Below are 12,989 nucleotides of genomic sequence, written 5' to 3'. Positions count from 1 at the left end.
TGAAGTGAGCAATCGAAAAGGAGAAGTCACTGATGCACTTTCAGCCATTAACTGAATAGGACACACACTCAAACACAAGCACAAAATGGAAAAAAAAATCACAAGGACACAAGAAGACGCCAACACAGAACAAACTTTATTGCAAATGGCCAAGCGAAGCGGGCATGTTGGAGCCTATCTCGGAGACAGGCTCCAACATGCCCGTGACCTTCGTGACGATGAAGTGGTTCAGATAATGGATGGACGGAGGAATAATATGTAAAATCGTAATATATTTGGTAATAGTTATGATTCAATGGTTAGGTTCAGTAAAAGGTGTAATTTTCTTCTGAAATGTCATAGCTATAAATGACAACACGTGATAAAAGCCATCGCTTTTATAGGTCAAATTTAAAAAAATAATATTTTTTTTATATCAAGATCAAAAATACAATGAGGAACACAAAGCCTTCACTGATTAAAACAATGTTGTTGATCAATGTTATTCAGCTCAAAATGGCCATCAAAATTAGTATGCAATGTTGTTTTTGAAAAAGACACTTTCATTGGATCCAATAGATTGTGCGGCTGTGCCACCAAAGGCATTTTGGCACATGAGAATTGTATACATGCAGCTAAAGCAACACAAATATAAATTAGGAAAGACAAGGAAAAGCAGGTTCAGGATTGGTCCAGTTTATTAATGCAAAATACACCACAGCTTCAGAAAAAAGTTTCCAGGCGAATCTTGAAGTTATTCTCCCGATGTCTTACAGCGATACCATGGCGGAGCAGCATCTCTACATACGGTGGCCAGAGAGTGGAGTCTATTGCCACATACGGGTCATGTGGCGTGGTCAGGACCTTATTCATGAGTACCTGTAGGGTATAGAGGAAGAAGTTCATATGATTCAACACTCTCTCTCCATCCTCACAGAACAAAGCAAAAAGGTCTTTTTAACCTCCGAAAAAGAAGGCATATTGTGTCGGCACAGTAACTTCAACAAGTAACTTTAGTCTGGAAACAGCAATTTATTAGATTACTAGTGATTTACTCAAGCATCTGTGGTGGAAATGTGCGCGGCTAGCCAATCGAAGTCCCCCGTTAAACATTGGTTTTCAAGTTGAAATAAACAGAATCCTCCAATAAATGAAAGTAGGAGCAGTAAAGAGGGAGTACTGTACTGTAATAGTAACACATTGACCAGACGTACAACTAAACGCGCAGCTGATGGGCAGCCATGATTTCCGAAGACGAAGCTATTTTGGCAAGAGAAGTTTCTCCCCTAACGGTATCTCCCGAACGACACGGAGGAGGAAGCTGTTGTGCACGGTATGTCGTCAAAAACAAGGAAATCCAACAAACCCGTTGAAACATTTGAACATGTAGCAACCAAGTGATCAAGTGAAAAGCATGAAAATTCGAGCAGTTTGTTGCTGATGCTATTTTGCATACAGCGGTCATGACTCATTCATTCAAATAATATCTAGGAAGCACAATGACGCAACAATCTCTTAAGTCTTCATAAAGTGGTGAAGATTGCACGACTGTCTGTGTCCTATGTGTTGTGTTATTTTTGTTATTTTGACTTCAAAATGGCGCCGCGTGAGTGGCTGCCTTTCCAGCAGCTCCTATATTTTGTTGTTCTACTTCTTCCTTTCATAACTTTACTGCTGTGAATTGGGAATTTCTCCATTGCGAGACTAATAAAGGTTTTCTTATCTTCTTATTTTATAATCCTAGATGTTGAAAATTGAGTAGTGAGTAAGTAGTGCAACAGAACTCACCTCCAGAATATCACTGAGGGAAATGAAGTCTTCATTTACATCATTTGGAATGTTCTGGGGAAATTGGGATCATGATGAGATATAGTATATCAGACTTGGAAACACCATAGAGTTCGTGTCTCATCTTCAACAACATGGTGATAACACCGGAAAAGTGAGCACACCTTCTTGTTTGTTTTGAGGTCATCGCATGGAGGAGGAACATATTTTTCTAAGATGTATCCCAGAGACTCCATCAGCTTTTCCTTGTAGTCTTTCATTTTATTGATCTTCTCCTTGGTTTCCAGCAGAACACTAGAATACACGTCGACATACACAAACCACAATAATCCCATTTTTTACTAGCTTTCTATTAGTTTTAAAGTACTTGTAGTTTGCTGCAGTAATCAATTATTAGACTGTTAAATGGACGAAAACCTAGTGCAGTGGCTTTTCGCTAGCTCACACCGGTTCACATCTGTCATGAATGACAAGAAATTGAAACCGTTCAACCCCAGTAACCAGTTGGGCATAGTGATTGACAAGTTTCCCAACTTCAACGTGTATAGATCCCTGGTAACATTATTTTATAAATCATTTATGCAACCCGGCGGCCCGGTGCACCAGTGGTTAGCGTGTGGACCTCACAGTGCAGAGGTACCGGGTTCAATTCCAGCTTCGGCCTCCCTGTGTGGAATTTGCATGTTCTCCCGGGGCTTGTGCGGGTTTTTTCCGGGTGCTCTGGTTTCCTCCCACGTTCCAAAAACATGCATGGCAGGCTGACTGAACATTCTAAATTGTCCCCAGGTGTGAGTGTGAGCGTGGTTGGTTGTTCGTCTCTGTGTGCCCTGCAATTGGCTGGCAACCGCTTCAGGGTGTCCCCCCGCTTACTGCCAGAGGACAGCTGGGATAGGCTCCAGCACCCCCCGTGACCCTTGTGACCGGAAAATGGGTGGATGGATTTATGCAACCCGTTTTAACCGTTACCGTTCATTGAGCAGCTAGTTGACAATTTTGCCAGTCCAAGCTCTAATTGTAATATATACAAGTTGCACTCCTCGCTGCCCATCTTCAAAACTCTCCTCAAAACTCACTTGTATTCTTTGGCATTCGACTCAGCATGACTTAGATTTGTTCTTGGTTTTACTGTTTGGTGCTTTCTACCGTCTTTATTACTGATTTGTTTTACTGTTTATTGTATGTGTTAAATTGCTCCATGTACAGCACTTTGTATGCAGCGATGGCTGTTTGTAAGTGCTCTATAAATACAGTTGAGTTGAGTTGAGAATATACCTTGTACTGTAAATTACAGGACCAGCCAAACTATGAAAAAAAGTGTAATGTATAGTCCAGAATATACAGTATTACAAAATATAGAGTGGGCCAAGCATTTAGCAGGACAAAAATAAGTTTAAGTGTTCAATAGTTTTGTCTTGGAAAACAGCAAAAGTATCCATTTCACCGAACGTCACACTTACCTGTGCTCTGATAATTTCTCACTTTGTTCTTGTAGTCGCTTAGCATGCTCAGTGGCTGCACTTAGCACCTGTCCTTTTTCCTCCAACCACTTCTGTTCACTTTAACACACAAATGACACGAAACCATGACCAAAACACCTCTCAAGAGAAAGTAATGCATGCATACGATTTAAAAGATCACGTACAGTTCTTTTGTTTCTCGCAGCTTGTCCCGCTTTGCTTCATAGCAAGAGAGAACCATCTCAAGTTCAGAGCATAGCTTGAGCATCTGTGCAAAACAGAGCGGGCATGTCAGAAGCAGTCTCCTTTTTCAGGCCTGTACTTTTCTTGCACATGTACCTCCTCTTTTCCAGCCTTCAGTAACACTTCAGAGTTTTCTGCCAGCACTACATGGATTAAAACAAAAACACGAAATCAATATGATACAATTCCCACAGTTTACTGGTGTATACATGAATTTATTTGTTTGTTGGTGAGAAAGTCAACATAAACTGCAAAACTTTGGAGAAAAAGTGGTGAAGGTGTTCTACCCTTTTTTCAACCTGTGTGAAACTGAGTTATTTCTTGGGTACTGATTAATGCAAAGGGCTCGCAGATTGAGACACAATTTGGAAAGGACAATGCTCAAATTCCATCCATGCCTTCATAATTTTATTATCATATGTTATTCATATTTGAATATATTCATTGATATGTAGTAATTGATTATGTTGATTATTTATCACAATAATTAGGAAACAGATAAGTATCAATTTGCAGCACTTGATTTCTGTGAATCTCTGCCAGTGTTAACATGTACATCACAAATGATCACCTCTGAAACATTCCTAGAAAATCAATGTCAACAACTGTTGAGGTACTTTTTTTTTTTTTTGTAAAGAAGAAGCTCACTCGCGGACTCATGTGGTCCTCGAGGACTACCTGGTGCCCGCGGACACCACATTGGTGAACACTGGTCGATAACAAATGAACAAATAAGTAAGTTAGAGGCTGAACTGGGCAGACAGCAGCATTGAGTGTTGTTCTAGTTTAGATTTATTCTGAGTGTATGTCACTGAATGATCTTATTCCAACTTTTTCAGCATACGTCTTGAAAAATATGCTACAATTTAAGTGTAAACAGTCATATATATATATCCAAAAGTTCCAATGGTTACTTACGCCTCGGTTCCACTGTAAGCCACTGCTTCATTTCCGCTTCGGTTGCTAACAGCCGATTAACGGACTAAAAAAACAAAACAAAACAAAACAAAAAAACATTTCTCATTACAAAAAAATCCCCATTGCTTTGAATTCATTAACTAGCCCAGGCCACATTAAAGAAATACTGATCAATCTAAAAATATGCTGCAATACGGTGTGCAGGAAGATAAATACCAAGCGCTCAATTATTTCTACCCTAACTGTATGTTGGGTATTGACTGAAGCATATTTTTAAAAAAACATTAAAATGTGCAGCCAGCTCACCTGCGCTTGAGTATTTTCACATTGGTCTGGCTCACATAGAATGATCTTGTTTTGAAGCTGCAACAGGGTAAGTATTTTGGTCAGGTTCCACAGAATTGTCATTTCAGTGCTCAAAATCAAGAATATAGGTACCATACTAATGCAGAAATCACCTTATCGAGCTGAGCAAACTGTTGCTCACATTGGTTCACTAGCTCCACCTGGACAGCTTCTGACAGTTCCGTTAGAGCCTGGTTGCCCTGTTTAACGTCATCCTGCAGACATAGAAGCAATTTTGCGTAGGAGGTGAAGTCATGTCAATAGTTCATAGTCATTGGTGTAATGTTTCAATTTTCAATATTCAACAAACATAAAACATATACCCAAGAGTTGTTGCTGTTGTTTATTTTTTCTCAGAGGTGTCGTACCTTGAAAAAGTATATAATCCATTCCATGGGTCTGATTATGAAGCCACTATTAGTGTTTCAAATCGGGCAGTATGATTTACTATATGGTTTGTTTACCCAAGGTCTTCTTCCGATGTATTTTTGTAATAAACACAAGCAAGACATTGATCTGGATTCCGTACATCAATTTATTTATTATATTTAAATGTTTTGATTTTACAGATTAGCCTTAAACTAGACAAAGGCAAATGAACAAAGAATTAATTTGACAGACGGTTTACTGATTGACTTCAATTAGAATCGTTAACTGACTTTAACCTGCTCATTTTATATTGGAGATGCGCAGCCGTAATTTACCCTCTCAAATACTGTGGCTTACAAACTATTGTTCTCGTTCCTACTTTTATTTATAGATTGGATTCCAAGTTCAAATTAATTTGTTTAATTACATGAAGTTGTTTTTGTTGCCTGATACAGGTGTTGTGCTTATTTAAGAAATAAGAAACTATCCAGAACATACCTTACGATTAAATAACTTAGTAAGTACGTAAGTAACTTACTAAGTAAACAAATGGCTCGTCTTACTTCTTCGAGTAATTTAACACAGGTTAGGACTTTATGCTTAGGTGATACTGTATATGAATATCAACACGAGGATAGCTCATGTCGTGTCATGTCATGAAGATGAGCAAATAGCTCCTGTCGTGTTAATCATCGTTTGTGATGTGACTTTTGTTAAACCAACAGAAACTATTCGTGGTAATCAATCCATAAGTTGACATAAACAGGAACTCAATACTTACCATTTCTGATTAAGCTGAATTGACTGAAATAAAACGTACGGAATAAAACGCTTCTTTTTCAAAATGCCGCCAACATTGATGATGTCATAAACGCGACAGTGTAAGTGCAAACATTGAAGAGCACCACTGCTGCGTGTATCTGCGCATTCGTTTTTTAAACTTCATGTACGGCCTGAATTCAGCACTCTATGTATTTAAGTTAACAAGTGTCATCAAAATAAAAGACAAGAAAATATATCATATAAGAAATAAAAAAAATCAAGCTACTCGTAAGGTGTTCGTATGAATGCACCTCGCGTGCTTTTTAGCGACTCACCACCTTAAAATCGTTGAATGTATTCCTTCCATTTTTTGTGCCTCTATGGCCCCTATGACCGAATTAAATATTTTTGTTATTATTTCACAGTAACCACGATTTTTCCAAGTAATATCTAACCTATATTATGGTTAAATATTAGGTTTGAAAACAAATTCTACTGCTAATGAAGTAAGCAAACAAAGTTTACAAAGTGATTAGTTGTCAGGATATGTCCCAAGTACTAGTAGTAGTAGTAGTAGTAGCAGTAGTAGTAGTAGTAGTAGCATCATCGTCATAATCATCATCATCGTTGTTATTGTTGTGTTTTTGTTGTTGCAGCGAGTACCGCGTATAAACGTGTCCTGATCTGGTCAGCGTGCGTTTCGCAATTTGCCAGCAGGTGTCTCTGGTTACTCGTCTCCTCGCCAGCACAATAAATTAATGTCTTTCCCCATTTTACTCACGTGATCTTGTCTCTGAATATTAGATGTTCGTTGAAAACAAATTTTTGTCTATGAATCATAAATGTTATGTTTGATAACAGATATACTTATGAGAGCGTGCCTTCCGGTTATTTACTACAAGCCCCAAGATATTTAGGTTAAACTTTTTTAAAGAGTGCGCCAAAAAACACACTTCTCAGCTAATAGCGATAACATTTAACATGTTGATAAAGAATGAATAATGTTATAACATAACATAATATTCATAAAGTATTACATGGTCGTGATTAATTGTACACTGACTTTAACTAGAGGGGGCTTCTGCCCTTGGATAATGCTAAACGCATAAATCATCTTTACAACAGAATGTTCCGAGCTATAATTGTATATATTTGCAGACTGTATTTTGTTTCTTTTCTTTTGCTTTGTTTTACTCTGCTGTCTGATTTCAGGTCAGCATTGCAAATGATAATCTGTGCCCAATTACCTGGACGAGGTTGAAATGCCGTTACTTTATGTTAGACTTTGTGCCGTATTTATCACCATCGAACTTTACAAATACTGCTACTTTCACGAAAATCGTGCCACTTCTAACATATTCAAAAACGTTTTTTTAATGAATTAGATTTTTATGATAGGCGACGTTTTATTAACAAAGTAACGCATGCAGAATCTGCAGTCAATGATACTGCACGTGCTGTTTTGTTGGTGCTTTAAACAGATGTTTAACAACAAAGATTGTTTGGGGTAGTCTGTAACTCTAAGAATAGAATGTTTAGGCGTTCTGCTTATTTTGTTACTATCTAATCATGTTTATCATACCAGAGTGTTGTGTGACTACATCGCGTTAGAGGTTCAAATACATCGCAATTTGAGGGGAAATAGTGTATTTCTGCTGTTTTCAAGCTTCCTTAAAAGTCCAACTGTATATTATTTGAATGATCAACTAGAATTTGATTAATATGCAAATTTACCAACAAATCGTTCCGCGTGAGCCTTCAGCGCAGCCTAATTAATCAACAGTTAAAGGAAATTAATACATACATCAATTCTGTCAGAAACATGCTTAGCCCAATCGCCCGTAAAATTGAAGTTTGAAGTATTAACTGGCTCTGCAGGAAGGCTATGATTAAAACTCCGCAATCCCACTCCATTTATATATAGTGATTTAACTGCAGGCAAATATAAAGTCGTTTACATGTCTATTGTTTTTTTTTTGTTTTGCAAAAATGACAATGTTATCAATTGTGAGAAAGTACTTGTGATGATTATAATAATTGTTATTGTTGCAAATATCACAAAATTTAATGTTTTTTTGTTAACATCTAAAGCCTTAATTTTTGTCATTAATTGCATCATTCACAATTCAAAACAGAGTTCATCCATCCCATTGTCTTATTGCAATACTGTCAGTGGCTCAAAAATTAATTTAGCCTTGCACCTGAGACTGTTTTCCTCAAGGTGCAAATAATAAAATAAAAGGGATTGGGGAGAGAAATGAGATGGGAGGGGGGGGGGGGAGGGAGGACTGTACTATTGTTTCAGTAGGGACTCATGCATCAAACTTCAATTTTCCGGACGATTGAAGTAGTGATTTTTTTCCTCATCTTGAAGTGAAATACTGAAATACACTTAAGACCTCCAGATTAATTACCATGAAGTGGTCCCACAGACTGTAATATTACTTATCATGGGGCCTCCTGACAAGCCCTCATAAAATAAACAAGTAAATCCATAAACTTGGGTTGCCTTAAGACTCTCCCTTCATACAATATATGCTTGATTCAGAATGAGACACACAAGTAAAATGAATCTTTTACATCCACACGTTATCCAATCCAAACATATATATATATATATATATATATATATATATATATATATATATATATATACTGTATATATACAGGTATATATATATATATATATATATATATATATATATATATATATACCTGTATATATACAGTATATATTTTTTTTTTCACGACATATAAACAACCCACTGGCCGCTATAGGTCAACTACAAGCTTCATTTAACAATGTTTGGGAATGTAGTTTTAAAGTTGCATCATGCATATTAATTAGATTATTTAGTGGCATGAGAAAAATAGACTACCAGAAACTCTAAAGTGTAAGTATAGATTTTTTTTTTCAGATGTGCCAAATGGAATGGCCCAAGAATACTTTCAATTAGGACTTCAAGTTGACTACTTGCAGAGTGTGTGTGTGTGTGTATATGTATATATATATGTGTGTGTGTGTGTATGTAATAGCCATACAGTCCCATAAACTTATTGAAGTTTTAAGTTGGGCGAAAACAGGCAAACACTATAAAACAAGCCACACAAAAAGGCAGGTCTACTTATCATTTCTTTGAACAAAGGAGGTTAAACGGGAGGCAGCCTTTTGAGTTGCTGTTCGTGACACTCTCTCTTTCTCACATCACCATGTTTTCAGCTTCATTAAACCCCTTAAAGACAAAAGGAATAAAGAGGCAAAAGAAAGAAAACAAACAAAAGGCTCCCTAACCAGGCTTTGGCATCAATGCCACAGTTTCAACTCTTTATGGGCTCCCTACTTAACATTAAAAACACTTTCAAAAAAATCCATTTCTTGTTTAGAAACCCTTCTTGGACAAAAGTCAAACATATTATTCCGCAGCTAAAGCGGAGAAAGACAAGCGACTCACAAAAAAGGGCCACTTTCATTGTAATTCATTGACTTGTTCAAAACGGGAGGCAAAGAAAAGGGCCAGACATTAACAGCCGCAGATGCCCTCGTGAAGGGAGAGTCTATGTCGGCATTATGGTCTTTGTTCGCACTCACTTCAACTGTTTAAAAGGAGGGTTAACTCAATCCATCAAATTGTCCGAAATTGTGAGGAAATTTCAAAAACCATATGGCCTCCAAACGTTTGCGTCCTTTTTGTGCGGTGGGACACACTTGTCTCAGTATTGCAGGCAGCGGGGGGCGGCCCTGCGCCTTTGTGGCTCGGCCCATCGGGGAACGCTGCTCATTTGTCCCCACTTTTCATGCTTTACGCTCAAAATTACGGCCTGGATCCGCAGAACAAAAAAAGCCCCCCAAAGGCCGGCAGAAAGTGGGCCAAAACTTTGTGTTTTCGTGGCATCCTCCTCTTTATTTGCCGGGGCCAGATTTGTGTTTCTCACATAAATTTTTGGCCCGAATAGAGAAACACGTCTGCGGGTCAAGAAGCCATGATACGCATTTAAGACGTGAAAGGACATGGGAGATTCCGGACCACAATATGTTTCGAGCATCCTCGTAGAAAAGGACACAAAGGGATTAAAGAGTGCAGTATAATACGTTTAAATAGACGCGTTTGATGGCTTTACACGCCCGAGCGGCGTGTCGTATAGCACGGTTTTTATTAGTCTGCAGTAGGGAAAGTAAAAATTATTGGTTAAGAATTACAGCATAAAGGAAATATTCAGCGGGGGGAAAAAGTCATTTATTCCCATTGTTGCCTATGTACATTGCAGTCTGTGCATTAATTGGTTTTCAAATCCTGATTTTTTTTAGAAAGGCACTTACAGGTGTTCAAACAATAACAAACGGTATCCAAACAAAGTAATCAAAAAAAAAAAAGAATTAAAAATCACCGCAATAAAAATGAGTTTTTTCGGCATCAGATAAAACGCCTCATCGTAGGGAAAAAAAATCCCAATCTTCATGCACTGCGGCACAAGGTGAAAAGAGGACGGGAGCCCGCAGTGGCTCGCGAAACACAAACCATTTAAATTAAAAAAGAAACAAACGGGGATAAAAATACGTAAAATAAATAGAACAATAATCACAAATCAAATCATGCATTTGCATGCAAAACATGATTGGGTGAGGGCAGGCCCTATTTGAAAAGTAATGGAACGAACAGGTTCTCAACGTGCGTGTGCGCGCGCCGGTATGTGTGTTGGCGTTAAGAAAAATAACAAGAACAATAATCATAATAGTAATAAGTTACACGTGTCATTTTTGACCATATTGCTCTGATTGCAAAGACTGTTTGTTACATATCGTGAATGACCACTGCATATTTCTTCTTGTTGTGTATCCATGCTTATCCACTGTGAGTGCCCGTACAAAAGTATAATTACATTTTGGTACATGTTCAAAAAAGTGGTACACAATATAAGCAGTAAGTTACAAGTAAGTCCTCGACGGTGTTTGTGTCCATCGTCTTTTTTCTTGATGAATTGTTTTGTTTTGTTTTTTGGCTCTCCCGCGCTACAGCGCCATCAGTCATCCACGTCAATCTCCACGTCCTCGTCCTCCGAGCACTCTTTGCTCGTTGTGTGGTCTGAGAAAGGCGACAGCGGGGACCTCGTCACTTTCTGGCCGAGATCGTGCTCCTGCTGGCCCCCCCGCGTGGGGGAGTCGACTCGCGGATGGCCCAGCGTGCCGTTGGCGCATTTTTCCAGGTCGGCCAGTTTGGCCAGCTTGTCCAGGGGGACCTGGCCGATAGCCTTAGCCGACTCCACGTCAGCCTTCATCTCCTCCAGGTCTCGCTTTAGCTTGGCCCTGCGGTTCTGAAACCACGTGATGACCTGCGCGTTGGTCAGGCCGAGCTGCTGGGCGATCTGGTCCCGGTCGGCAGGGGATAAGTACTTCTGGTACAGGAAGCGCTTCTCCAGCTCGTAGATTTGATGGTTGGTGAAGGCCGTGCGGGACTTTCGGCGCTTCTTCGGAGTGGTTCTCTGGCCGAAGAGGGTCATGCCGTCCCGCCCTGCAGAGTAAAGGGCACGGCGTTAAAAACAAATCAAAATCAAACACAAAAACATTCGATGCCTTATTAGGAAAAATCACACGGGAAATGTTCAGCGCCACGAGCAACAGCATGACCACTTGCACGGTCATCAGACAATTAAACTCAATTTTGATTGGCAATAATTTAACAGTTATTGTGGTTGCAGTTTGCAGTCTTTCATATCGTACCGGGAGCTCGTGTCTACAAATAATGCGACTAAATGATGTAACCAAAATGATTACGACATCTCCGCTCACGGTGCACCGCAAACAGCAACCGCAATTGTTCGATTCGCACCTCTAAACTGAGCCAGTCTCTTGTATTACACCTCAGTGGTGCTGCAAGTGTTCCTATTTATGCGACCGGTGAGTCCAATAAATGTCTACATTTATTGAAAATGTTCGAGGCCCCAGTCCAGATATTGCGGGACCACCGTGAGAATCAGCAATCAGACAAAATAAAAATAGGATGACTTCAAAAACAAGGAGGGACTTTCGGGTTAATTGTAATTGTACGTTGGCATCGGATACGTTTGCAGATGCCCCTTAATATTTTTTTTTTCCAGAGTAGCATCGATATTAAGATGATCATTAAAAAAAAAAAACATTTATTTGAGGCGCATACCTTCTGCCGCCTGTAGCACGCTGACCTCCAGCCCCTTGAAGGTTTTGCTGGCCAGCTCTTCCAGGGCGCACAGCGGAGAGGTTTGGGTGAGCAGAGCCCGGCTGGCCAGAGGCAAGCTGGAGGCGCGGTGCTTCTCGCTGGACGAGATGAGATGAGCCGTGCCACAAATAGTGTAACTTCGCTTCACGGACGGCTTGTTGAGGATGTCCTCGATGCTGAAGGGGGTCAGTGGCTTGTTGGAGTTGGCGGGGGGAGGCAAGTGGTCCAGCGGGCTTCGCCTCCTGTTTTCCCCCGCATCACATTTGGCCACTTCTTTGGATGTCATCACTGGTGGTGAGTTGGACTGGCAGGGTCGGGGTGGGGAAAATCAGAACTGAAAACGAGTGCGGCTATGCAGGGGAGATGGGTTGCAAAAGTCACATAACAGAGCGAGACTGAAGGTGGACAATCTTATTCCAAAACGGGATTCCTTCAAAGTGCTCCTCCAGAGTCCGGTGCGGCGAGAAGCCTCCCTGAAAATGGCGAGCTTCAAACACTTGACGATTACTAACAAGTTATCATTGACTGGTAGCTAATCATTATTTCCAGTGGCACTTTCGCCCTCTTCCCTTTCACTCTTTGACTATGTTGCGGTCCAGCGCGGAGGTTTTTGCGACTGGAAGTGGGGGGGGGGGGGGGGGGGGGGTCCCATTAATTAGGATGCATGGCTGGAAGGAGGAGGAGCCCGGTGGAATTATCATGCGTTGTACTCATATCATCTTCGGTCTAATTTAGTCGTGTGGTGACTTACGAGAATAGCTTTGTGGAGTCAATGAGGGGGGAGGGGGCAAGGGGGGTGAGAACGAGAAAAGGAGGGAGGGGGGCATACGGGAGAGAGGGAGAGAAATCACAAACCGTAGCCTATTTAAGCCTTTTTACGGATAAAAGTTCACCTTCCGCTGGCGACACTTTGCGTTCTTTCATTTTGTGAGAGAAA

The 12,989-nt window shown here is 40.1% G+C and overlaps 2 protein-coding genes across 3 annotated transcripts; both read right to left on the bottom strand.

The window, feature by feature from the left end:
- Window positions 1–659: 659 nt before the first annotated feature.
- On the bottom strand, window positions 660–5,960 carry cenpk (centromere protein K). 2 transcript variants are annotated; one of them, XM_086120228.1, is made up of 10 exons: window positions 5,881–5,960; window positions 4,844–4,945; window positions 4,692–4,748; window positions 4,386–4,449; window positions 3,564–3,610; window positions 3,410–3,492; window positions 3,225–3,323; window positions 1,932–2,061; window positions 1,768–1,821; window positions 660–858 (listed from the first exon to the last, which is right to left on the bottom strand). In XM_086120228.1, the coding sequence occupies exons 1-10, from the start codon at window positions 5,881–5,883 to the stop codon at window positions 703–705; spliced, it is 795 nt and encodes a 264-aa protein (XP_085976354.1). In that variant the 5' UTR covers window positions 5,884–5,960; the 3' UTR covers window positions 660–702. The 2 variants fall into 2 exon arrangements, with proteins under 2 accessions (XP_085976354.1, XP_085976355.1); XM_086120229.1 differs by having other exon boundaries at window positions 1,768–1,823; window positions 1,937–2,061.
- Window positions 5,961–10,080: 4,120 nt separating this feature from the next.
- Window positions 10,081–12,607, bottom strand: lbx1b (ladybird homeobox 1b). Its single transcript, XM_086120385.1, has 2 exons — window positions 12,014–12,607; window positions 10,081–11,368 (listed from the first exon to the last, which is right to left on the bottom strand). Exons 1-2 carry the CDS (start codon window positions 12,336–12,338, stop codon window positions 10,881–10,883), a joined length of 813 nt encoding a protein of 270 aa, XP_085976511.1. The 5' UTR covers window positions 12,339–12,607; the 3' UTR covers window positions 10,081–10,880.
- Window positions 12,608–12,989: the final 382 nt, after the last annotated feature.

Source organism: Hippocampus guttulatus, chromosome 9 (genome assembly GCF_054856545.1).
Source record: "Hippocampus guttulatus isolate MCC_2025c chromosome 9, RoL_Hgut_1.0, whole genome shotgun sequence".
Lineage (NCBI taxonomy): Eukaryota > Metazoa > Chordata > Actinopteri > Syngnathiformes > Syngnathidae > Hippocampus > Hippocampus guttulatus.
This window is presented reverse-complemented; position numbering and strand designations above follow the sequence as displayed.